General features: G+C 45.2%; 1 protein-coding gene across 1 annotated transcript in view; it reads left to right on the top strand.

Annotated features, from left to right (window-relative positions):
* Window positions 1-24,082: 24,082 nt before the first annotated feature.
* CASR (calcium sensing receptor) overlaps window positions 24,083-27,999 on the top strand; it is a 45,360-nt gene continuing 41,443 nt past the window's right edge. The window contains exons 1-2 of the mRNA XM_056848666.1: window positions 24,083-24,267; window positions 27,190-27,496. Coding sequence (XP_056704644.1) covers window positions 24,083-24,267; window positions 27,190-27,496 — 492 coding nt within the window. The remainder of the gene's footprint in view (window positions 24,268-27,189; window positions 27,497-27,999) is intronic.

Here is a 27,999-nt window from a genome sequence, read left to right as displayed (position 1 = left end):
TAATATCCAGATAGTGTCGCCCACTGATAGCTGGCAAACTCCGGATGGCATTCCAAAGTCCCCATACCTGGTGGTGGAGCAGCAGGGGGGAAATGGGGGTGAAGAAGCTGGAGGGTGAGAGATTCAAAACAAATAAAAGGAAGTATTTCTTCACATAACACATAGTTAAATTGTGAAACTCCCTGCCCCAGGATGTGGCAATGGCTGCCAACTTGGAAGGCTTGAAGAGGGGAGTGGGCATGTTCACGGAGGAGAGGGTTTACTAGTAAAAATGGATACTAGTCACAATGCTTACCTATTCTCTCCAGGATCAGAGGAGCATGCCTATTCTATTAGGTGCTTTGGAACACAGGCAGGATGGTGCTGCTGCAGTTGTCTTGTTTGTGGGTTCCTAGAGGCACCTGGTTGGCCACTGTGTGAACAGACTGCTGGACTTGATGGACCTTGGTCTGATTGAGCACGACCTTTCTTATGTTCTTAAAAACCTCACTGTGTTGAGTGACGCTCTAAGGCAGGGGTGTCAAACTCATTTGTTATGAGGGCTGGATATGACATAAATGTCACTTGGTCGGGCCATGCCTCGCCAGCCCAGATCAGGACGGGGGTGGGGGTGGCTGCCTCATCTAGCGAGCCCGCAGCGGGCTTGCCAGCCCAGATCAAGAGTGGGGAGTGGCTGCCTTGGCTGGCCCACGGGCCAGATAAGAGCTCTCAAGGGGCCGGATCCGGCCAGCGGGTTGTATGTTTGACAACCCTGTTCTAAGAATTCTCTCTGTCTCTTTGATCTGTACCATATGGTCTCCACCTGGAAGAGAAGCTTTGCTCAAATCCTAGAGCATCACATCAGTGTCGCGGCAACAACGTGATGTCATTTCCAGGTATTCTGGCAGTGACTTCACCCTGTCCCTCCCTCTCCTGCTGGCTAGTAACCCTACTCCCTCCCCTAAGTTATCTATATGTTCCAGAGGATACAGGAGAAGAATGCCATCTATAGTATTCTGGGTGACGGAGCAGACTGAGGAGTCTTTCCTGTTGAACACACGAAGCTGCCTTCTACTGAATCAGACCCTTGGTCCATCAAAGTCAGTATTGTCTGCTCAGACTGGCAGCTGCTCTCCAGGGTCTCAGGCTGAGGTCTTTCGCATCACCTACTTGCCTAGTTCCGGGATTGAATCTGGGACCTTCTGCGTGCCATGCAGAGGCTCTACAAATTGAGCCACAGCCCCTCCCCCTCCTGTTGTTTCTGCCTGCTCCTCAAAGCCATGGGGAGACACACCACCATCTAGGGTTGCCAACCCCAGCTTGGTAAATTCCTGGAGATTTACAGGTGGAGATTAGGACAGGAGAGAGTTTGCCACAGGTGTGATGCCATAGAGTCCCTCCTCTGAAGCTGCCATTTCCTGTAGGGGAACTGATCTCTGTAGTCTGGAGATTAGATATAACTCTAGAATAAATCCAGGAAACACTATTCCCACCCTTCCTGTGCCTGGTAGGTGTCAAGGTGTGCTAAGCATTGGAGCAAACTACAGTTTCTTCTGGCTTGAAACCTCAGTTCAACTTCAGATGTTCCTCCAATTTTCTATAAGTTTTGAAGATCTTGGAGGAAGGGATGTGTATGCAGTTAGCTGTGCTTCCTTGATGGGAAGTGAATTTGTGAAGGTAGAAGAAGAGTTGGTTTTTATATGCCGACTTTCTCTACCACTTAAGGCAGAATCAAGCCGGCTTATGATCACCTTCCCTTCCCCTCCCCACAACAGACACCCTGTGAGGTAGGTGGGGCTGAGAGACCTCTGACAGAGCTGTGGCTAGCCCAAGGTCACCCAGCTGGCTTCATGTGTAGGGTTGCCAGGTGCCTCTTTGCCACCGGTGGGAGATTTTTGGAGCAGAGCCTGAGGAGGGCAGGGTTTGGGGAGGGGAGGGACTTCAGTGCCATAGAGTTCAATTGCCAAAGCGGCCATTTTTCTCCAGGTGATCTGATCTCTATCGGCTGGAGATCAGTTGAATTAGCAGGAGATCTCCTGCTACTACCTGGCAGTTGGCAACCCTATTCATGTGGAGGAGTGGGGAAAGCAACCTGGATCACCAGATTAGCGCCCTCCGCTCATGTGGAGGAGTGTTGAATCAAAACCGGTTCACCAGATCTGAGTCCGCCGCTCCAAACCACCGCTCTTTACCACTACACCACGCTGGCTCTCCTTAAAGAAGTTGCAACAGCAGTATCATTGCTACTCTGGGTTGGGAAATTGCTGGAGATTTGGGGAGTGGAGTTTGAGGAGGTTGGGGTTTGGGAAGGATATAATGTATGGCAATGTATAATGCCATAAAGTCTACCTTCCCAAGCAGCCATTTTCTCCAAGGGGAACTGATCTCTCTTGCCTGGAGATGGTTGTAATTCCAGGAGATCGGCAGGTCCCACTAGGAGGTTGGCAGCAATAGTCTCATAGAAATGAAGACCTAGTTTGTTTTAGAGACATGGCAAATGGAATTAATAACAGGCAGGCCATGTCAGGGTAATATTTATTTTCACTATGGTCTAGGCCAGTGTAATCTTGAGTCATGCCGGAGATTTCTGCTGCTTTATTTGCTTGTTTAAGATATTTATAGTCCGCTTTCCTCTGAAGTGGAGACCTGGAGCGGCATACAACATCATTTCTCTTAGCTTCAGTCTCCTACTCTCAAGAAATTGAGGAGAGTGAGGGAAAAAATGGCCTCCATTGTGACACTCTAGGGCTTTCCCTGTGTGTCCATGATCTTTCCCATAGAGATTATGGAAAATTCCTAGAGCATCACCCAGAAGTGATGCCATATTCTCCCCAAACTCCGTCCTTCCGAGACACTGCCTTCATAATTTCCTGTTATTTGTTGAGGCAATGCTGGCAAAACTAGCTGCATGGGGGGGGGGGGAGGGGAGAGAAAGGTCGCACATGCACATCAGAGCTCTGTTCTTCAAGCTGTTGCATATGCAGTATGTATTTTTCAGGGCACTACCCTTGGTGGGAGTTTTTTTCATAAATCCTTTTGGCACAATATATTTTTGATGATACTTGCCTGACTATTAAACAGAACTGGTATTTTCAACACAAGCTATAAAGTAGCTATGAAACATGAATAATTCATAGAATCATAGAGTTGGAAGGTACCACCAGGGCCATCTAGTCCAACCCCCTGCACAATGCAGGAAATTCACAACTACCCCACACCCCCAGTGACCCCATCTCCATTCCCAGAAGATGGCCAAGATGCCCTCCCTCTCATGATCAGCCTAAGGTCATAGAATCAGCATTGCTGACAGGTGGCCATCTAGCCTCTGCTTAAAAACCTCCAGGGAAGGAGAGCTTCCCACCTCCCGAGGGAGCCTGTTCCACTGTGGAACTGCTCTAACTGTTAAAAAGTTCTTCCTAATGTCTAGACAGAAACTCTTTTGATTTAATTTCAACCCGTTCTGGTCCGACCTTTCTGGTTCTGGTCCGACCTTCTGGGGCAACAGAAAACAACTTGGCACCATCCTCTATATGACAGCCCCTCAAGTACTTGAACATGGTTATCATATGCCCTCTCAGTCTTCTCCTCTTCAGGCTAAACATACCCAGCTCCTTCAACCTTTCCTCATAGGACTTAGTCTCCAGACCCCTCACCATCTTTGTTGCCCTCCTCTGGACTCGTTCCAGCTTGTCTACATCTTTCTTAAATTGCGGTGCCCAAAACTGTACACAGTACTCTAGGTGAGGTCTAACCAGAGCAGATACCATCACTTTGCGTGAACTGGACACTCTACTTCTGTTGATGCAATTAAATTTCACTGGTATGTAATGGTCAGTTAAATTGTCAGGATGTGCATAGCCATTGGGATGTAGAATGGTATAGTGTAGGTTGATCTCATCAGATCTCGGAAGCTAAGCAGGGTTGGTGCTTGGAAGAGAGACCTCCAAGGAAGACTCTGCAGAGGAAGGCGAGGGCAAACCACCTCAGCTTAATCACTTGCCCTGAAAACCCCACGAGGGGTTGCTATAAGTCAGCTGCAATTTGACTTCACTTTATACACACACACACACACACACACACACACACACACACACAGAGAGAGAGAGAGAGAGAGAGAGAGAGAGAGCCATTATTCATCACTTCATATTTTATATTTCTAGCTTTTGAAATGCCCTAACCTGGATGGCCCAGGCTAGCCTGATCTTGTCAGATCTCAGAAGCTAAGCAGGGTCAACCCTGGTTAGTATTTGGATGGGAGAACACCAAGGAATACCAGGGTTGCTGTGCAGAGGAAGGCACTGGCAAACCACCTCTGTAGTCTCTTGCCATGAAAACCCCAAAAGGGGTCGCCATAAGTTTGCTGTGACTTGACGGCACTTTACACACACACACAACTTTTGAAATAATGCAAAAATGATTTCCCAAGAGTAGACCTGATAGCCCCACTTCCAGACCTCTGCCTCTTCTGGGTCTTAAAGTGAAACTCCCGGAATGAGGATTCCTTTGCTTATACCACTGAAGAGCATGAACGTGTTCTCAGTGATGTACCTCCATTACAAGAAAAAGTAACAATAAGAAAGGATACTTACGAACAATTGTTCAATCTTTCTAAAAGGGGTGTACGAAATGAAATGCATGCATCCTCTTTAGGGGATTATTTAAAAAACAGAATGATACCGAGAGGTTTAAGAATCAATAAGGCACCAACCTTATTTAGAAATGATGAGGATTTTAAAAAACGATGGCTAGCAATCCTCAATAAATGCTCATATGATTTGATGTTGCTTATTGTACAACAGGCTAATATGGAAAACAAAAAAATCAAAAAAGAAACAGATGAGATGAAAGATAAATTGAAGGATGATTTAGAAACATCTGAACTAGCTAGCCTTATTAAGAAATTAGAAGCCGACCTAAAGTCTTACACAGAAAATGTACGGTCCTATAAAATAAAAAAATATGAACGGGACACTATGGATTACTCTAAGAATAGTGTCTATCCTTGGTTTAATACACAGGAAGGAGGGGTGGATTCTCAAAATACAGGCAGAAGACCAACCCGTCAAGATCAAATGGAGAGCGATTCCTCTAGCCTCTCTAGTCGCTCCTCATTCCGGGAGTACTCTTTAAGACCCACAAGAGGCAGAGGTTACAGCAATTATTTTCCTCGGCGCAGACACCGCAGAGCAACCTCATAGTCAATCTATCTGATTATACACTTACTGAATCTGAGAAACAAGTTTTAAATTTGGGCATGGCGTACGTTCCCAGACCAGCATATTCAGCTTTTCAAACTCGTATTGATGTATTTAAATTGGTTCGCCTTATAAAACTTAGAGAACATTTTGGCAAATCTGCTGCTCCGTTTAGAACCTTTCGACCACGCTCCACATTTACCCCTTCCTCCTGCAGCCACCTAATCACGTCTTTTCACCATTTGGTGCTTAAGGATTTAGCAAAACTTGAAAAAAGATGTAGATATAGGGACAATAATTTTTCGGAAGAGGACCGTAATGCACTAATAAAATTGGCTTGTAATCCCCATTTGACTATCAAACAGGCAGATAAGGGCGGGGCGATCGTCCTTTTAAATACTCGCGATTACTTACAAGAAAATTATAGGCAATTTAGTGACTCCCATACCTACCGTAAATTGAATCCGGATCCAACCACAAATGTAATGCTTTCAATTAGAACAGTGATTCAGGAAGGTTTGGCTATGGATTATATCACGCAGAAAGAAGCAGAATTTTTAATTAATCAACATCCTCGCATGGCTATCTTTTATTCATTACCTAAAATACATAAAAACCTTACAAATCCACCAGGTCGCCCTATAGTATCAGGTAATCAAAGTATCACAGAACCATTAGCACAGTTCCTACAATATTATTTACCATATTTTTCGCTCCATTAGACGCACCGGCCCATAAGACGCACCCCCCAGCTGGCCGTCGGGGTGGGGAACGCTGGCTCGCATCGTTCTGGTGCGCCCAGCCGCTCTGTGCCCCCCCTGCCTCCCAGCTGGCCGTCGGGGTGGGGAACACCGGCTCACGTCGTTCTGGCATGCCTAGCCGCTCTGTGCGCCCCCCGCCTCCCAGCTGGCTGTCGGGGCGGGGAACGCCAGCTCGCGTCGTTCTGGAGGGCAGGGCACACAGAGCTGTGCGCGCCAGAACGACGTGAGCCGGCGTTCCCCACCCCGAAGGCCAGTTGGGAGGCGGGTGGGCCCGCTCTGTGCGCCCCGCCCGCCTCCCAGCTGGCCATCGGGGCGGGGAACGCCGACTCGCATCGTTCTGGTGCGCCCAGCCGGCTCTGTGCGCCCCACCCGCCTTCCTTCCAAGCTAGAATGTGCGTCTTATGGACTGGGCTAGGGTCCATAAGACGCACATTCACTCCATAAGATGCACCGACATTTCCCCTCACTTTTGAGGAGGAAAAAAGTGCCTCTTATGGAGCGAAAAATACGGTACTTGATTTTTCTAAGGCAACTCCTTCTTATATTCTTGACAGTAAAGATTTTATTTCCAAAATTGAGGACATCTCCATACCAGAGGGTGCTGTTTTAGTTACACTGGATGTAATATCATTATATACTAACATCCCTCTGGACCATATATGTGCAATCATAGAAGAATTATTGGAAGCGTGTCAAGAGAAAAATCCTCCTTCACATTTTTTGCTAGACCTGCTTGATCTGGTCTTGGAAAATATTTTTTTCGGTTTCAAAATGATATATTTTTGCAGATTAAGGGTGTGGCAATGGGGTACTCATGTGCACCTTCCATTGCAAATATATATATGGCAGCATATGAGAAATCACATATATATAATAATTGCCCTTTTGTGTTAAATATTTTCACTTACTTTCGTTTTTTGGATGATGCCTTCATGATCTTGGACAGTATAAATCACTTTAATGAATTGCTAAATTGGCTTAATACTAGAAATACATCCAATAGACTGGACAAGTGCACAAGGAAAATATAAATTTTTTGGATCTTACAGTGGCTGTAAATACAGACCAAACATTATCGGTGAAACCATATAAGAAAAATACTGACAAAGGAGCTCTCCTTCACTTTAATTCTTTTCACCCTAGACATCTCAAGGAAAACTTACCTGTTGGACAATTTCTCAGGGTACGCAGAAATGCAACTAAGAATGAAAATTACAGTAAGGCTGCTGATGACCTAACACAAACTCTATTAACAAGAGGTTATCCACCTATAGTTATAAACAGAGCTAGAATCAAGGTGGATAATATAAACCGTTCCTCACTAATTACTAGCCAAAGAAAACAAAGCTCTTTTCAAGGGATTACTTCTTCCTTACAAAAGTCTACTTACACTAGAGATATACAAAATATTTTGTTTAAACATTGGCATTTGGTACAGGATTTACCTGGTTGCACTGTACCACCCAGATTTGGCTATAGAAAAACTTGGTCTTTAAAAGACCATCTTATTCATACTGATGCCTTGTCACAGAAAAAATCTACAATGCCTTTGGGTCATCACCGATGTGGACAATGCAATATGTGTCCATATTCCTTACCTGTTAAAGAATTCACAAATCCGGTTACCAATTTTTCTTTCAAACTCAGACATTTTTCAAATTGTAACAGTAAGAATGTTATTTATTTAATCAGATGTCCATGTGGTCTACTTTATGTAGGAAAGACAATTAGATCAATTAAATTAAGGGTGGGTGAGCACAGGTCTCGCATACGCAATAATGTAGCTGAGGCGCCATTGGTCTCTCATTATAAAGCGATACGACATTCTGATACTGATATTCAGTTTTTTGTTGTATGGCAATATATGCCCAAACCTTACACAATACAAAATGTAGATAGAATCTTATCTCAACAAGAATCTCGTTTCATTTTTATCTTTAATACAATGCATCCTGATGGATTGAATACAGCCTCTGATTATTCTTGTTTCCTGTAAGAAATTCATGTTGATAGCCTTATGAGAATTTATTCTGTTAAAATTAATATTTATGAAACTGCATATTAGGAATGATAGATGAATTACCTTGTTTGGTATTAATATTGTGATGTTTCTTTAATATATTCTGCACCTGTTTCCAATAAGCACGTTAAAAATGCTGCACGCACTCTTAAATGAGAACGCTACAAGCTTTCCAAATGAATAGGTGATATTATTCACTGGCAATTGGTATGTATTGTACCCCTCTTTGTAAATTATTACTGTTAAAATTATGTATTATTCTTTGATATTATAGTTATTAAGTCTCGTTATAATTTATCATGTTAATGCAGAGATAGACATTCATCTCGTGCCTTCTGACAGCCCGATGGAAAAAGCCCCAGAGAAATAGGACTTTTACCGGAATCCTATCTCGGGCCAGTATAACTTCTCAAAAGGAAAAATTCCTTGAAGGATCTTCTACTTACGACCTTCATACAAATTATTATTTACAGCCAAGAATCGGCTTGCAAATTCATTTCATTTTGGCTTTAATCTGCTTGCAACTAATTTACCTTACTGAAGTGGAATCTGCACACGGCTATTCTAGCCTGAATGACGCGACGTTTCTAGTCAGCATCTTGTTATACGGGACTTATTATTTGTTTCTGTATGATTGAAAACTCAGTGTATTCAACTGGAATGATTTAGTATTCATATAAAGTGTAAGTTGATATTATATAGCCATCAGTGCTTGTGTATATTTTTTTAACTCTGTTAATTAAGCACAAGGTATTTTTTGAAACCTCCAGGTACTAGCTGGAGATCTCCTGCTATTACAGCTGTTCTCCAGCCAACAGAGATCAGTTCACCTGGATAAAATGGCCGCTTTGGCAATTGGACTCTATGGCATTGAAGCCCCTCCCCTCCCCAAACCCCGCCCTCCTCAGGCTCCACCCAAAAAACCTCCTGCTGGTGGTGAAGAGGGACCTGGCAACCCGATTCTTGGGGGGTGGCATTGATAGCGTCCCTCCCCTTTTTATCTGCACAATTATCATATGATGGGTTTGGCTGAGAGCTTCTAATTGGCCCAAGTGGAGTGGAGATTTAAACCCCCTTCCCAAATCTGAGTTTTCATAGTCAGGAGTCTATCTGATGAGATTTGCTAGATTCCGAGTCCGCAGGCAGGGATTCTAGTTTGACTTTGTGCAATGCCTAACGTCTGTTACACGTATAAGAAGTCGAAAACAGTTATTCCTGTTTTCAGCTCCTTTCATTTGACATATACGATGTAGTAGAAATGAGATTTGGGGATCGTGAAGAAATCCAGTCTTTGAGGGAGGTTTCATTTCCATTTGAAATATCAACTCCTCTCCCCAGACCAGACATTTGTTCAAGGGTATGATACTTTGGGATGTGACAAGTTTCCATGAATTGTAATGTTGCATCTCTGGCATCCATATGCTGGTATCTTCTGGGAATTGGCCAAGAGTGGGTATTTATAGAAGGGTATCGTAAGTTATTTTTGCTACATTAAAACCATGGACATTCAAAATCCCTGGGAATATTGAGGGAGGAGGCTCTGTAAACTGGTGTCGTGCGACACCATGACATCACTGCCAGTGATGTACCTGTAAGAGATGTCACAGCATCAGCAATGCAGTAGGAATGCCCCAAAATCTCTATGGTTTTTACCATAGAGATTGGGCTAATTTCTTTTTTTAATTTTTTTTAATTTATCAGATAGGGAATGGAAAAAGGAAAGGGAATAGGAGAAAACCGTCTGGTATAAACAAGCACGGTTTTGGTCTCATAAATTCGAAAGCATTCTACATATTCAACCTATAATTAGCAATCATTTTGATTAAGTTAGTATGGTTACATTTTTCTAAATATATATTGTAGTGTCTTATAGTATATTTATCTATTTATCTGCTAACATATAGGGTAATTTCTTGAGCATCATATGACACAATTTTCCCCTCCCCATTTTTGCTCCCACTGAACTATAGTGTCAGCAAGAGCCCAGTGCATACCCAAGACATCCCCCTATCAATTTGTCCATTGAACCCAAAGCTCCTCAAGAGACATCACATTTCTTAGAAAGCTATATGCTCTGTGATAAGAAGAAGAGTTGGTTTTATACCCCAATTTTCTCTACTTTTTAAGGATACTCAAACCGGCTTACAATCGCCTTCTCTTCCTCTCCCTACAACAGACACCCTGTGAGGTAGGCGGGGCTGAGAGAGTTCAGAGAGAACTGTGACTGGCCCAAAGGTTCACCCAGCTGGCTTCACACGGAGGAGTGGGGAAACCAACCCGGTTCTCCAGATTAGCCTCTGCCGCTCATGTGGAGGAGTGGGAAATCAAACCCGGTTCTCCAGATCCGCCACTCATGTGGAGGAGTGGGGAATCAAACCCAGTTCACCAGATTAGAGTCCACTGCTCCTAATCACTACACCACGCTGGCTAAAGAACACACAGCCTCCTTACAAATGGGGTGCCAAAAATCTAAGAATTATTTTAATCCTTTTCCTATCTGGAAATTGTTGGAAACCCAATTATTTTTTTCTGTGCTAGATTAAAGCAGAAATTTCCTGCTCATTAGCATCCTCACTGGCTACATCAGATGTGCAACCCATGCTCATTTGGTTGTTTATTTGAGCTTGCAGGGGGGGGGGGAACCAGGAAATAAAATGTGCCACTTCCATTGACTTGGAACCCTTCAGTGGAAGTCTGGAAGCTGCTTAGCGACTTTGTACAAATCCTTGCATTTTACATCTTACTGGTAGGGTTGCCAACCTCCAGGTTCTAGCAAAAATAGACACTTCTGTGTACATAAGAGTTAAATCCAAAAACACTAGGGTCCGTTCAGGCTTGATTTGATCTAAAACCCACTGATTTGTTTTTTTGGCAGTCCAGGGTATCCATAACACTCTCCTCCAGCACCACATTTCAAAGGAATGTACTTTCTTCCTATCAGCTGTCTTCATTGTCCAGCTTTCACATCCATACATAGTAATAAGGAATACGATGGCATGAATTAACCTGATCTTGGTTGCCAGTGACACTTAAGAATCTTTTCTAGCTCCTTCATGGCTGCCCTTCCCAGTCTCCATCTCCTTCTGATTTCTTGGCTGCAGTCTCCCTTTTGGCTGATGATGGAGCCCAGGAATAGAAGGTCTTCAACTATTTCAATTTCCTCATTGTCAACCTTAAAGTTGTGTAACTCTCCTGTAGTTTCATCTACTTTTCTAAAAAATGCTTATTTACTGTATACATGATAATCTTAAACTAAACAAACCATTACACTCAGTAGTTCTTTCCACAATTTATTCTGAGATGCGGGCTTGATTTTTGCAAGCCTTCTGGTTTAGAATACCTGGTTTTTCAATGTCCAGCAAAGCTGAGATGGATCAAATTTTGTTCTTGAATGTGCTGTTATATATAATAATGGTGGATTTAGGAAGCACGCTGCTAGGTTTTAAACGTGTTTATTATAAACTAGTGTTTTTTCAAACTTTATGACCCCCCCCCTTCCAAACGTACTCCCCACCTATTTGGGCTGGTTGGGCAGAAGGCACTCCAGTGTGGTGTAGTGGTTAAGAGTGGTGGTTTGGAGTGGTGGACTCAGATCTGGAGAACTGGGTTTGATTCCCAGCTCCTCCACATGAGCGGCGGAGGCTAATCTGGTGAACCGGGTTGGTTTCACCACTCCTACGCACGAAGCCTGCTGGGTGACCTTGGGCTAGTCACAGCTCTCTCAGCCCCACCTACCTCACAGGGTGTCTGTTGTGGGGAGGGGAAGGGAAGGTGATTGAAAGCTGGTTTGATTCTTCATTAAGTTGTAGAGAAAGTCGGCATATATAAACCAACTCTTTTTCTTCTCCTTCACCTTCTTCCTCCTCCTTCTTTATGGTAAGCAGAACCAGAGCCAACAGTCGGTGGAGCCAATTAATTGTGGTTTTGTCCCCATCAACTGCCATTACAATACTGCAGAAGAAGACAACTAGACATTCAAGAAATAGTTCTCCAGTAGTTGAGAAGGAGTGCACTGGTCTATATGCAACTAGGGTTCCAACTCTTGAGTTGGAAAATTCCTGGCGATTTTGAGGATGGAGCCTGTGGATGATGGGGTTTGGGGAGAGGAAGGACCTCACCAGGGTATAATGCTACAGAGTCCAACCTCCAAGGCAGCCATTTTTTCCCCAGTGGAACTGATCTCTGTCTCCTGGAGATCAGTTGCAATTCTAGGGAGGTTGCCAGGCCCACCTTGAGGTTGGCAACCCTAAATGCAGCTTCTCCTTTTTGCTGCTGTTCACTACCGTAGTGGGCAGGAGAAAAATCATGGCCCATGGCCCTCTTTCCTAAAACCCACTACTCAACTAGGGTTGCCAACCTCCAGGTAGTAGCTGGAGATCGCTTGCTATGACAACTGATCTCCAGCCGACAGAGATCAATTCACCTGGAGAAAATGGTTCTTTGGCAATTGGACTCTATGGCATTGAAGTCCCTCCCCTCCCCAAACCCCGCCCTCCTCAGGCTCCGCCCCCAAAAACTCCTGCTGGTGGCGAACAGGAATCTGGCAACCCTATCCCCAAACCCTGCCCTCATCAGCCTCCATCCTCAAAATCTCCAGTTATTTCCCAACCCAGAGCTGGTGACACTGTACCAACAGGAAATGTCTGTCCTTTATGCTTGCGGACCAACAGGTCATGAGCAAAGCAAAATCAATAAGTTCAGTAATACAGACATAACCAACATACAGAAATACAAAATCTAAGGTATAAAGTTAAAACGAAGTAGATAAAAGCCTTAGATAAAAAAATTGCCATGGCGCGGGTTACCTTTGGATCAGTATCAGCTAGTAGCTTTGCAACTATCTCTTGCTTTAGGGCAGGTAGGGTCCCCACTTCTGGATGTATACTGTAATCCATTTATCCCTGGCTGGTCCAAAAGGTACTGGGTTATTTCAATTGATTGTTCACAGTCAGTTACAGATTGATCTCCTTGAGAGCCAATGTGGTGTAGTGGTTAAGACCGGTGGTTTGGGGTGGTGGACTCTGATCTGGAGAACCAGGTTTGATTCCCCTCTCCTCCCCATGAGCAGCAGATGCTAATCTGGTGGATTTGTTTCCCCACTCCTCCACATGAAGCCAGCTGGGTGACCTTAGGCTAGTCACAGCTCTCTCAGCCCCACCTACCTCACAGGGTGTCAGTTGTGGGGAGGGGAAGGTGATTGTAAGCTGGTTTGATTGTTCCTTAAGTGGTAGAGAAAGTCAGCATATAAAAACCAACTCTTCTTCTTCAACACTTCTTCGCTCTTTCCCCCCTTCCCAATAGGAAATAAATAAACTCAAACCAGATTAAGGGTTCTCGGTTCCGGAAAAGAGAAGGAAATCAGATGTTGAGCCTGTGGGAACTTCACACACGTTCTTCAACAAGGGCCCATTTCTCAGTTTGCTACTAACAGTTGTAAACTACAGAACTGAAGTAATAGTAGGGACTGAGATCGTTCTCATTTGTCAACCAGCCGTACGGCTGTAATTAGTTACCGGACAATGTGTCACTCTGCCATTTAAAACATTAGGAGAAAATTGGAAGAACCAGAAACAATTTGGGCCCAGCAGTAAGGAAGGAAAAATTATTATTCTCTATAAAAATGATACGATTTTGATATCTCCCTGTTTGAAATGATGCTTCCTTTCCTCATAATTAAATCTTTTAGAAGATTGGTGAAGGGAGCAGGTGACAGACCTTGTTTATCTCTTTGTTGATGAGACACCACCAACTTTTTCTTCTTTTTCTTAACGTGGCAAGAAGGCACACAATAACCAGATGTACCTACAATTGGATTTCCTCCTTGGAACATGGTAATCTGAGAAATTACATGTAATTTTCCTTTTAAAAAAATAAGATGAGGTTACATCAGAACACTCCTTATCTTCCAATGCCAGAACCATATTACGAAACTAGTAAGTAACAGAACCCTGATCTTAGGGTTGCCAACCAACAAGAGTTCCAGCAAAATTGGGGCGCTCCCTGCCCCAGGATGTGGGGATGGCTGCCAACTTGGAAGGGGAGGGACTTCCATGCCGTAGAGTCCAATGGCCAAAGCGGCCATTTTCTCCAGGGGAACTGACCTCTATTGGCTGGAGATCACTTGTAATAGCAGGAGATCTCCAGCCAGTACCTGGAGGTTAGGAATCAAAATAATGCACTTGTACAGCTAACAATAAAAGCACAAACTCAAACTGGAATGCAATTAGGTCTATTCAAAAGAACAACCTCAATGATAAGAATAAATACGTGCTCAAGGAGCAAAAGACAAAAACCAATCAATATTCACAGTTACAATATCCCAAAGGTAAATGTAAGTATACAATTTCTCTAAAAGGTAAATAGAGGTATAATAAGCAAAAAGTCCAAACATCCAACTGGTAAGTATGCAAAGGCAACGGAGTAGTTATAAACCGCAATGGGCTTCCGGTAAAGTCCCCATTTCATATTCTTTTTTCAAGCTTCAAATGTATCCGTGTGCCAATAACCCTTATGGGAAAAGAAGCTTATAAGCTTGCAATTAAATATGGACAGCTTTGGTAAAGCTGGAGGTTGGCAACCCTAGCTGTGAGGAATGGGTTTTGAAAAACAAACGAGAGCTCAAATGCGCTGAGAATGCCACCATGAGGCAGGAATGACACTTGCCTTCCCCCCCCCCCAAGCCCTTTCCATGTGCCAAAACAGTGCTATGGGGAGTTTTCCCAGTATTGCTGCTCCTCGTTGCACACGGAGCAGCAGAAACAGGGAATTATTCCCCCCCACCCCGCATCGTGCTGTTTTGGCAAGGATAATGGGTTTGGGGAATACTGGAGCTCTTCCTTCCCCTGTGGAGGCGTTTCTGAGCCCCCTTTGGTCTCTCATTTATTTGGTCTCTCATGGTACCAAGCAAGTTCTTTGGCCCTCGGAGGACAGTAGAAACATACTGGGGATGGGAATCATAGAATCATAGAGTTGGAAGGGACCACCAGAGTCATCTAGTCCAACCGCCTGCACAACGGAGGAAATTGACAACTACCTCCCCCACCCCCCACACACACCCAGTGACTAGGGTTGCCAACCTCCAGGTCGTTGCTAGCAAAAAACCACAGAATTGCTCAATTTAGATGCAAAATTTCAATAACCAGGTTTTAAATTACAATATCAAACAACATCAATATGGCTATAGAAAACCAACTAGTGAAAGCTATAACATATCCCAACAGGTATACAAGGTAAGTATCACAATATTAATTCCTACAATATACAACAATATAATATTTGTCTCAGAAGGACTAATCTTCTATATTTTCTTATTCCAGATGTCATACTTACCTTGTATACCTGTTGGGATATGTTATAAGCGTTCACTAGTTGGTTTTCTATAGCTATATAGTTGTTGTTTGACATTGTAATTTAAAACCTGGTTATTGAAATTTTGCATTTAAATTGAGCAAATCTGTGGTTTTTTGCTAGTAACTCATTGGTACACAGAAGTGTCTATTTTCTTACTACTACTAACCTCCAGGTAGTAGGATCTCCTGCTATTACAACTGATCTCCAGCCGATAGAGATCAGTTCCCCTGGAGCAAAGGGCCGCTTTGGCCATTACACTCTATGGCATTGAAGTCCCTCCCCTCCCCAAACCCCGCCACCCCAAAAACCTCCCCGCCTGTGACTAAGAGGGACCTGGCAACCCTACCAGTGATCCCTACTCGATGCCCAGAAGATGGCCAAGGTGCCCTCCCTCTCGCGAACTGCCTAAGGTCATAGAATCGGATCGTGCTAAAGCAGAACCGTGGGTTGACTCTCGGGAGATTGAAAAGGTGCCAGAGATGCTGGGCGTACAGACGTTCTGGGGCATTTGTGGAGATAATGCCAGCTAAGTAGCTATTAAGAGCGACGGCCCCAAAGTGGTCTGGCTGGAAATTCCATTTCCTTCGCGGCGGTTAATGTTTCACTCTCTCCGCTCTTGTGATGTCACCCCTTGGTTAGGTGAGCAGTTGCCATAGGACCCTTCGGTGTAAGCAAATCCTGAATTTCTAATGGCCAAATGCTTTTCAGTCCTTCCGTTAGCCTCGTCAAGACATGGATCCTATTTTTTTTCTTCCTTTAGTACCAAAGGGTTTGGCTTTTGGGGGTACATCATGGGATAACTGATTTCCAGCCGATAGGGATCAGTTCCCCTGGAGGAAAGGGCCGCTTTGGCAATTGGACTCTATGGCATTGAAGTCCCTCCCCTCCTCAAACCCCGCCCTCCTCAGGCTCCACCCCAAAAAACCTCCCGCCAATGGCGAAGAGATGGATTGACTCAATAAAGGAAGCCACAGCCTTCAATTTGCAAGATCTGAGCAAGGCTGTCAAAGATAGGACATTTTGGAGGACTTTCATTCATAGGGTCGCCATGAGTCGGAAGCGACTTGACGGCACTTAACACACACACACAATGGCGAAGAGAGACCTGGCAACCCTATCCGCACCCCCAAATCTCCAGGTATTTCTCCACTCAGAGCAGGCAACCCTAGCATGCCATGATGTCACTTCCGGGTGTCACTGGAAGTGACGTCAGCTTGCCAGTACGATTCCAGTGTGTCATAGTGGCCTGCCCCCTTACCAGGGCTGCCAACCTCCAGGTAGTGGCTGGAGATCTCCCGCTATTACAGCTGATCTCCAGCCGATAGAGATCAGTTCACCTGGAGAAAATGGCCGCTTTGGCCATTGGACTCTGTGACATTGAGGTTCCTCTCCTCCCCAAACCCCACCCTCCTCAGGCTCCACCCCAGAAATCTTCTGCCGGTAGCAAAGAGGGGCCTGGCAACCCTACCCCTTACGTCTCCGAGGAGCTGCTAAGTGAAGCTGGACAACCCTACCGCAGATAGAGCTTCTGCCTGCATGCTCTTTCCCCTTTACGTCAGAGCAAAGAAGATTCTTCTTCACTTCTTGGCTTGAGGCGTCGTAACTAACCGTTGGCAACCATGTTCAGACAATCAAACGAGCCTTAGTTTAAATAAGCCACGGTTTTGCGTGGGGTCTGAATTGAACCTGTATGTATATAGTATTTGCTGCGTAGTAGCTATTTGAACACCCTGACCTGGATGGCCCAGGCTAGCCTGATCTGGTCAGATCTCAGAAGCGAAGCAGGGCCAGCCCTGGTTAGTATTGGGATGGGAGACCACCAAGGAAGTCCAGGGTTGCTGTGCAGAGGAAGGCCCTGGCAAACCACCTCTGTTAGTCTCTCGCCATGAAAACCCCAAAAGGGGTCACCATAAGTCGGCTGCGACTTGATGGCACCTTACACACACACACAAGACTAGGAATACTTGGGTAACCCATATATAGGCTTTTTAGCTATAATTTGTAGCCTACAAGACTAGGAATACTTGGGTAAGCCATATATAGGTCTTTTAGCTATACTTTTTAGCCTATTAGACTAGGAATACTTGGGAAAGCAATATATAGGCCTTTTAGCTATATGTTTTAGCCTATTAGACTAGGAATACTTGGGTAAGCCATATATAGGTCTTTTAGCTATAATTTTTAGCCTACTAGACTAGGAATACTTGGGAAAGCAATATATAGGTCTTTTAGCTATACTTTTTAGCCTATTAGACTAGGAATACTTGGGTAAGCCATATATAGGCCTTTTAGCTATACTTTTTAGCCTATTAGACTGGGAATACTTGGGTAAGCCATATATAGGTCTTTTAGCTATACTTTTTAGACTATTAGACTGAGAATGCCCTGACCTGGATGGCCCAGGCTAGCCTGATCTGGTTAGATCTCAGAAGCTAAGCAGGGTCAGCCCTGGTTAGTATTGGGATGGGAGACCGCCAAGGGATACCAGGGTTGCTGTGCAGAGGGAAGGCACTGGCAAAAACTACCTCTGCTAGTCTCCTGCCTTGCAAAACCCCCAAAAGGGGGTCGCCATAAGTCAGCTGCGACTTGACAGCACTTTGCACACACACACACAGTTATTTGAACGGTCATTCCAAACGCACGGCTCGGCGCTTGAGTCCAAACAAGATCTCCTCTTTGCTGACAGAGCAAGCTCAGGCTTTCTTATCTTGGAAACCAACGGGGCTCCGTTCTGCTTCACTACAGTGTCTCCCACAGTGGGAGAAAGCGAGCATTGGAACACATCGGGGTCTTTTGACACAAACACAGGTGCGGCGGCTCCGTCGTGCTGACAGAAGGGGAAAAACCTGCCGGAGTGAAGTTGCGTCAAGAGAAACACAGGGAACCGATACGGGCAGGAGCGAGAGAAGATGTTTGCGGTCTCTCCAAATGCCCACACACAGTTTACTAGGACTCAGTGAAGAAGCAAAATAAAAGAGGGTGGTTCTTCGCCATGTTGAAAGCACTGCTGTGAATGCGGGTGGCGAAAATAGCACTTTGCACGATAGTGACCCCCCCCAGGCCTGTTTGTGCTTGTGTGCATGCGTCAGGTTTTGACACCGTATAAATGCACGTTGCAAGAGCTACAGCCGTCTCCTCGTCCCGTCTCAGAGCAGTAACAAGAGCGCACATTAGCTGAGGGGTGCAGAAAAAGTGTATCGTGGTGGGAGAGCCAGTGTGGTGTAGTGGTTAAGAGCAGTGGTTTGGAGTGGTGGACTCTAATCTGGAGAGCAGGCTTTGACTCCTCACGCCTACGCAGGAGCGGCGGACGCTAATCTGGTGAACCGGGTTGGTTTCACCACTCCTCCACACGAAGCCAGCTTGGGTGACCTTGGGCTAGCCACAGCTCTCTCAGCCTCCACCTACCTCACAGGGTGTCTGTTGTGGGGAGGGGAAGGTGATTGTAAGCCGGTTTGATTCTTCCTTAGAGGTAGAGAAAGTGGGCATATAAAAACCAACTCTCCTTCTCCTCCTTCTCCTTCTTCTTCCTGCTCTCTGACTCCTCCTCTCTCTGTGTTCTTCCATTGTCCACATGGCTTTTCATGGAGTCACACATATCTACAGGTCTCTCCTGTAGAAACAAAGCGCCATACTTCATCATTAGGGTTACTAACCTCCAGGGGGTAACTGGAGATCTCCTGCTATTGCAACTGATCTCCAGCCGAGAGATCAGTTCACGTGGAGAAAATGGCTGCTTTGGCAATTGGACTCTATGGCATTGAAGTCCCTCCCTTCTCCAAACCCCGCCCTCCTAAGGCTCCTCCTCCAAAATCTTCAGGTATTTCCCAACCCGGAGCTGGCAACCCTATCCATCATGTTTGTGGGAGTATGAAGCATTCTTTCTAAGGGAGGTATCCCATACCTCCCTAGCTGTGTGTATATGCCGATGATGGCATTATGTTACTGGTTGTACTTTACTCTCCTGGGGATTCTGTTTTAATTAGTATTTGAATTGTTTTAATTCTGTTTTTGTGATTACTATAAGTCACCTGACAATAACTTGCCTAGGGATTCCCAGATGCTTGCCTAGGGAATGGTGAAACTATCAAAGGACAAACTATCATGCAATACAGTAATCCTAGAGTAAAGGACACCATTTCTAGAGATGCCAGCTAGAACTCATTTTAATCAAAGATACCTCGGGTATCTTTAAAGTTGCCTGGAGATCAGTTGTAATGGTGGGAGATCTCCAGCCACCACCTGGAGGTTGGCAACCCTAGGGAGTGTGTGTCTGGTTTTCCCAACAGTAGAGCTTTTGAGCATTTTGTATGAAATTTGGCCTGCTAAGACCATTGTAAAATAAGGGGGAAGTCATAAAATCATAGAGTCCTCTAGTCCAACCCCCTGCACAATGCAGGAAATTCACAACTACCCCCACACCTCCCAGTTAGCTGTACTCTATGTGCAGGAGATGGCCAAGATGCCCTCCCTCTCATGATCTGCCTAAGGTCATAGAATCAGCATTGCTAGCAGGTGGCCATGTAGCCTCTGCTTAAAAACCTCCAGGGAAGGAGAGCTTCCCACCTCCCGAGGAAGCCTGTTCCACTGAGGAACCGCTCTAACTGTTAGAAAATTCTTCCTAATGTCTAGATAGAAACTCTTTTGATTTAATTCCAACCCGTTGGTTCTGGTCCGACCTTCTGGGGCAACAGAAAACAACTCGGCACCGTTGCTGGAGTACCCTGCATGGGAAGCAATGTCCTAGCTGGATCAAGTACCCAAACGGCCAGAGGACTGTGAAGCCCTGGGAATGTTCCAGCTGCAGAGAGCTCACCCCAGTTTCCTCCCCTAGCTGGCCAGCTGTGTTTGCAATGAATGGCCTGTTCCTCTAGTCCTCCTATGTTGCCATTCCTCATACCAGGCAAAATCATCTATTAACTCTGTAATAGATACAGTCCGCTCAAAGAGCTGGAAGCGGAGTCTTTGAGCCGGGAATGGGGGTGGATTACCCCCCCCCCCAAAAAAAAGCACTGGAAGGAAATCATGCGTGACACTTGGTGGGGTTTAGAAATAACTGTGCGCGCGCACACCGTCCCTCTTTGTACTTTGACGGTATTGGTAACATATCCACAGGTAATACTGAGCTTCATTAAATCAAAGATTTAAAGATTTTCTGTTGCTCCAGAAGGTCAGACCAGAACCAACGGGTTAAAATTAAATCAAAATAGTTTCCATCTAGACATTGGGAAGAATTTTCTAACAGTCAGAGAGGTTTCTCAGTGAAACAGGCTTCCTTGGGGGGTGGTAAGTGCTCCTTCCCTGGAGGTTTTTTAGCAGAGGCTAGATGGCCATCTGTCAGCAATGTTGATTCTATGACCTTAGGCAGTTCATCAGAGGGAGGGCATCTTGGCCATTGTCTGGGCATGGAGTAGGGGTCACTGGGGTGTGTGGAGGGGAGGTAGTTGTGACGTTCCTGCATTGTGCAGGGAGTTGGACTAGATGACCCTGGTGGTCCCAACTCTATGATTCTATGAAAGATGTGCTGTTCAGAGAAGGAAATCCTTTTTTTGTGGGGGGGAGAACATTCTCTTTTCTTCCTTCCCTTTTTTTCTGAAGTCTTAAATCGGCACCGCGAAAGCTGGTTTTTAATCGCACTCCTGCCCCTGCATTTTTCCAACCCAATTAGGCCATTACCGGGGCTAAATGAGGCATAGAGCCTCCAAAAGTCACACCGTCGTCCCGGAGATGGAGCGTGTGCTGCCCTGGACTTGGCAGGGAGGTAAGCTGGTTGATACTCACTGAAGGGTGACCCTCGGGTGTTTGTGCATTCCAGGCTGTGCAGAAAGATCACCTTCACCGAGAGAAAGCCTTAAAAGATCTTTTTTACAATTAAAAAAAAAATCTTAAAATATTCCCCACCCCACCCCAGAAAGACACCGCACGATCACTGGTGTCAGTCTATGAGCATCCCGAACACTGTCTGGCTTTTGTTTGGTAATAAAAGATCATTAGTCCTAGACCAGTGGTTCCCAACGTGGGGCACACGCCCCACAGGGGGGCAATTTGATTTTTAAGGGGGGCAATGAGTTATTAACAGTGAATTTTTTGCATTTCTTATAGTTCTAGGGGCCTCATATACAGTATATAAATATATGTTGTGACATACACATTTTTAAAATTAAAATCAGAATGTACTCGGCGGTCAGCTGGTGACAATGGAGAGGGGGGAAACCCACTAAAAATTATATGTCACGGGGGGGCATCAGGATTTTAAAGATGCTTAGGTGGGGCATGGCCAAAAAAAGGTTTGGAACCACTGTCCTAGACCAAAACATTGCTTGGTCCAGGGTTAGGGTTGCCAGGTCCCTCTTCGCCACCGGCAGGAGGTTTGGGGGGGTGGATCCCAAGGAGGGCAGGGTTTGGGGAGGGACTTCAATGCCATAGAGTCCAATTGTCAAAGCAGCCATTTTCTCCAGGGGAACTGATCTCTATCGGCTAGAGATCTGTTGTAATAGCAGATTTCCAGCTACTACCTGGAGATTTAATGTAAACAATGGATCTATGCTGTATTAACCACAGTTATACCAAAAAATCAGCACAAGGGCTCTGCTTTTAAACATAAGATTATATTCACCAATTGCCAGTTGCAAGTTTCCCTTATTTAAGTAACACTATATACATTGAAATCAAAATAAACGTAAAAATAAACATTTAAACAAGATAATACAAAGTGTTCAGTCACACCATTCAATTTCAGAATCAGTTACTCAAGTGTAAGCTGTAAAAGAGTCCGTTACTCAAGTGTAAGCTGCTAGAGAGTCCAAATGAAATTCAAAAACAAATTGGTCCCCAAGGAGCTTACTGAGTTTTAACTTTATAGGGTAGGAAGGAGGTGGAGATAAACAGGCGAGGTCTAAAAATTCGTTTTTAGCTGCATGTATTTTGCTACTTGCATCTAGGTTTAGCAGCATTCTCTTTCTTCCTCTCCATTCCCTGGAATTTATAAATATTATTTTTTCTGAGTGACCGCCTCTCCTGGTATACCCCTTGAAGGACACTAAGATCATCTGAAGAGAATCTGCTGGTAGTCCCTGGCCCTAAGAGCATGTGGCTGTCCTCAACTAGAGCCAGGGCCTTCTCGGCTCAGGCCCCAGCCTGGTGGAATGCTCTGCCTAGTAACATCAGGGCCCTGCGAGACCTTAAAGAGTTCCACAGGGCCTGTAAGACAGAGCTTTTCCACCAGTCCTGCTACTGAGGACAGCTACAGAAACCACACCATCAGTTCTGGCCTCTCCCCGCCTTCCTAACATGGATAAATCATATCGAAGGGGTGTCACCTGTACGGTGCCCACCGTTTAGCATCCTGTGCACCGTCTTTGATAGGTTTTTTTTAGGATTTTATTGTTGTTTTATTGATTTATGTGAGTGTATGTTATGCTTTTAATGATGCTACCCGCCCTGAGCCGGCTTCCTGGGGAGGCCGGGATACAAATGCAATAAATAAATAAATAAATATGATGCATCCCTTTTGGGGCCTTAACACAATTGGCTTATTCCACCATGAGAAATGAAGAAGAAGAATGAATAATGTGAAGTCCTAACCCACTCGATGGCCATTTATGCAGGGTCAATTTTGATGCTCGCTCAAAGCTCTTTTTAAAAATGTGACCTTTAAACTGCCTATTCACGGTCCTGGTGCAAAAGGAGAAATTCCACCCACTCCCCCATTTGCCTGCTCCTTCGTTCCTGTTTGCATAGCCATTAGCAACCGCCATGTGCATAGCTAACGCGAGGCTGTAATTTTGCATGGTTCCTTGAGGGGATTCTTCACGGCGAGGACGGAGCAAACTCAAAAGGTCGCGTTAAAGAGGCTCTTCAGAAATGCGAAGCAGGTATGCACTGTCTTTGCAATCACTTTCTGAATGAGGGTTCAATGTGAAAAACTCAAAAATATGCGGAGCGATTCAGCCTGGAACTCACTGCTAATTACCAAGCATAAATGGCCATGGTGACCCCATCCATTGGGCATTCCAGACATAAGACGAGCAGACGTTTGTTGCCATTGCTTCCCTCTGCGTAGCAACCCCAGTCTTCCTTGGTGGTCTTCCTTCCAAGGATTAACCATGGTCCACCATTCTTCTCTTCCGGTTTCTGACAACCTCAGGCTAAACTGGGTTATTTGGGCTGCTGGGAAGTGAAGAAATCACTGATTATCTGCAAAATAGATTTACTTGTTCACGGAGGTAGTTCGTGTGGGCGCAGCGGAGATCAGGGGTGGAATATTTTTGGATCTTCTCTTTAATGTGCAGTATTTCTTTTTCTTCTGTATTTTCGCCTAGGATGGACTAAGGATTTGGGTGGGGAAACTGTGCTGGACTTGTGGAGACGAAGCCAGCAGAGTTGGGCTTGTATGAAAGAGAAGGATTATTTTTACTTTTGTAAAACCCTGTGTGCACAAGGCAGTGTAGAAATCTAAAAAAAAAAAATCATATCTGAGATTGCTTTCTAACATCTTGTTGTAGGAGGTCTTAAAGATGGACACTGCCTATCACATTGGAGGTTCTGAAGATGCAGGGAGCTGTTGGACGAATGACTTGCAATGGATAAGACGTCTGAGCAGTCGCAAGCTCTAGGGCTACTCTCCTGTGGCTCACCGTGTTCCAGGCATGCTCACCGAATCCCGAGTGTGCGGTATTCAGAAGAGCCAACATCCGCGGGAGGTTGTCTGGCCTAGCCATTTTCATCTACACTCGTTTTGAAGTTTGCGTCTTGTAATCCCCGCGCGAACCAGAGGAACGATGACTTTATATCGCTTCTGTTTCCTCCTCTTTGCGTTGACTTGGAATACCTCGGCCTATGGACCCAATCAAAGGGCACAGAAGAAAGGAGACATTATTCTCGGGGGCCTGTTCCCCATTCATTTTGGAGTGGCTGCGAAACACCAGGATCTGAAATCTCGGCCCGAATCTGTCGAGTGCATAAGGTAAGCTCAAGAGAGTGTGTGTAATGTCCATGTTTCCTGCTACAGGCCTCGTACATTTATCATTACCAAATGGGAATTAAGTTCCTGGGTTGCCAAGCAGTCTAAGCACTCGGCTCAGTCCAGATGTGATTGAAGTGGCTTGTTTCTCTAACTATGACATGCAGTTTAGACATACCTTCCCAGTGTGCTTGATAGTACTGCCGTGATAAGTACTGTACATGAATAGGGTTGCCAGGTCCTTCTTCGCCACCAGCGGGAGGTTTTTGGGGCGGAGCCTGAGGATGGCAGGATTTGGAGAGGGAGGGACTTCAATGCCATAGAGTCCAATGGCCAAAGCGGCCATTTTCTCCAGGAGACCTGATCTCTATCGGCTGGAGATCAGTTGTAATAGCAGAAGATCTCCAGCTATTACTGGGAGGTTAAACAAAAACAATCAGCACTCGGCTCAGTTCTAAACATATATTCAATGGAGAGACAGTCAATACAAACAAATGTGCTACAATATCTACAAGTGAACAATCACCATCAGGAGAAAAATGGTACACCAAATGGGAAAGAACAAATCTATATACAAGAAATCTGTCAAAAGTTTTCCTGTGAGTCCTTAGAGTGCTGCGGAAGCTCCAACGGGGACCAAGCTGGCACTGAATAACAAACGGAAACGTCTTCCGGGTAATAGACGCTTTCACCAATAATGGCTTCCTCAGTCACTCCAGCAACTCTCTCCCTGGGCCTGAAGAAGGAGGGAGAGAGTTGCTGGAGTGGCTGCAGAAGCCATTATTGGTGAAAGCGTCTATTACCCGGAAGACGTTTCCGTTTGTTATTCAGTGCCAGCTTGGTCCCGTTGGAGCTTCCGCAGCACTCTTGTCCAGCGGATTAAGTTGTCCATTTCTTGACACGGACTTACCATAAGAAAGAGCAGGACTTGCTACTTCTATCACGAGGACCAGCACTTACAAAGACTGTTACTATAGGTGGAAAGTCCTAAGGACTCACAGGAAAACTTTTGACATAGATTTCTTGTATATAGATTTGTTCTTTCACATTTGTTGTACTATATTTTCCTGTTTGACGATTGTTCACTTGTAGATATTGTAGCACATTTGTTTGTATTGTCTGTCCAATGAATATATGTTTAGAACTGAGCCGAGTGCTGATTGTTTTTGCTTAGCCACTTGTATCGCACAGTGAACAGTTTAGTTATTACCTGGAGGTTGGCAACCCTAGTACATGAACATTTCTTAAACTGGGTCATACCATTGGGCCAATCTAGCCTAGTCAATCAATCAATCAATCAACCAACCAACCTTTATGGGCATATACTCAGCGACGTAACATAAGCAGTGCACCAAATTCTCTGTCCATACATTTTCAATGTGAATACAGTTTAAACTTTGGTCCTAGTTTTGACAACTTCCATCAGAAATTCCAACACCTTTGAAGTGACTTCAGGCATAGAATCATTCAATAAAAACGGGCATACTGAGGATTCTTGGCTAGATTTCATTGTATCCATCAAGGATAGAATTGTTTTCTTACGAGGGGGTTGACAACCCTAGTACAAGGCCTGCTGCCTTGAATCCTTTCAAATGGAGATGCTGTGGGTGAACCTGGGGCCTTCTGCACATAAAGCATGTCCCTTACTAATGTCCCTTACTACTAACCCATGTCCCCTCCATGTACACCTTCCCACCATAGCTGCATTTCTGACTTTTACATTCTCACTTACTTGTGGGGATGTTTTCATAGAATCATGGAGTTGGGAGGGTCCTCTAGCCCAACCCCCTGCACAATGCAGGAAATTCACAACTACCTCCCCGACACACCCCCAGTGATCCCTACTCCATTCCCAGAAGACGGCCAAGATGCCCTCCCTCTCATGATCTAATGTCATAGGGTCAGCATTGCCAACAGATGGCCATCTAGCCTCTGCTTAAAAACCTCCAGGGAAGGAGAGCTCACCACCTCCCAAGGAAGCCTGTTCCACTGAGGAACCGCTCTAACTGTCGGAAAATTCTTCCTAATGTCTAGACGGAAACTCTTTTGATGTAGCTTCAACCTGTTGATTCTGGTCCAACTTTCTGGGGCAACAGAAAACAACTCAGCCCCATCCTCTATATGACAGCCCTTCAAGTACTTGAAGATGGTGATCGTATCACCTAGAATTATATAGTTGTTCCAACCAGGTGATTCGGGTTGCCAGGCCAAGCCCAGAAACCCGCAAGAGGGCATGAGAGGGTGTGTGATGTTGGTGATGTCACTGACGTCACTCCTGGGTGTGACGTGACTGTGTCACTTCCTGGTACAACTGGGATGTGACAATGGGTAGCTCTAGGAATACCTGGTGGTGACGTACCCATTACAAAAGCTGGCATAGGGTTGCCAGGCACCTCTTGACAAGGAAGGAGGGAAAGAGAACTGCAGCTTTCTGTGGCTTGTCTCCAAAGCTGATAGGCTGGAAGATAAATATGCTCCTCCCTTGCAATGATCCGATTGGAAGGGAGCAATGCCATTGTCTGGGAAATTAGTAGAATCAAAGAAAAACATGCACTCATGCTGTAGCCGGCGAGCAGCATCCGAAGACAAAAGCCTACATGGATTGATCCGGGAGGGGTTTTTCATCATGCCTAAGAATCTCAGATTTGTGTTACCATTCCAGAAAATCATGGTGATGACCCGAACCAGCAATTTCTGAGTATATTTTTGTCTCAGGGATTTCGTTATGCACACCCCTATGGGAAATGGCCCTTGGCCCTGTTGTGTTGGGATTACTATCCTGCTGAGCAAACACATGTCTCTTTAGAAGACGGATGTATTATTTTTGGCCATGTTGTTTTTCTTTTCTTATCTTGGATACGCCGTCGCCTCTGTTTCACTCTTTCTCCCTCCTGCGTGAATTTTAATTTCTCCCTTTTGTTCTAGATATAATTTCCGTGGTTTCCGCTGGCTGCAGGCGATGATCTTTGCCATCGAGGAGATCAACAGCAGCCCGACTCTTCTTCCCAACATGACCCTTGGGTACAGCATATTTGACACGTGCAACACTGTCTCCAAAGCCCTGGAAGCCACGCTGAGTTTTGTGGCCCAGAACAAGATTGATTCCCTGAATCTGGATGAATTCTGCAATTGTTCGGAGCACATTCCCTCCACGATCGCAGTGGTAGGAGCAACCGGCTCTGGTATCTCTACTGCTGTAGCCAATCTTTTGGGTCTTTTTTACATACCTCAGGTACTGAATTCGTAATCACTACTTTGTATGCCAGATAGGCACACATGGGATAGGCACACATGCACCCATAGCTAGATTTAAAGGTAAAGGTAGATTTAAAGGTAAAGCACTGAGTGATTACTGACCTATGGGGTGATGTCACATCCCGACGTTTACTAGGGAGACGATGTTTATGGGATGGTTTGCCATTGCCTTCCCCAGTCATCTACACTTTACCCCCAGCAATCTGGGTACTCATTTTACCGACCTTGGAAGGATAGAAGGCTGAGTCAACCTTGACCTGGCTTCCTGTAACCGACTTCTGCTGAGATCGAACTCAGGTCATGATCAGAGCTTTTGACTGCAGTACTACAGCTTACCACTCTGCGCCATGGGGCTCCTTGTAAGGTAGGTGAGGCTGAGAGAGTTTGGAGAGAACTGTCACTCAGCAGGCTTCCTGTGGAGGAGTGGGGAATCAAACCCAGTTCTCCAGATTAGAGTCCGCCGCTCATGTGGAGGAGTGG

The sequence above is a fragment of the Euleptes europaea genome, chromosome 4, assembly GCF_029931775.1.
Source record: "Euleptes europaea isolate rEulEur1 chromosome 4, rEulEur1.hap1, whole genome shotgun sequence".
Lineage (NCBI taxonomy): Eukaryota > Metazoa > Chordata > Lepidosauria > Squamata > Sphaerodactylidae > Euleptes > Euleptes europaea.
This window is presented reverse-complemented; position numbering and strand designations above follow the sequence as displayed.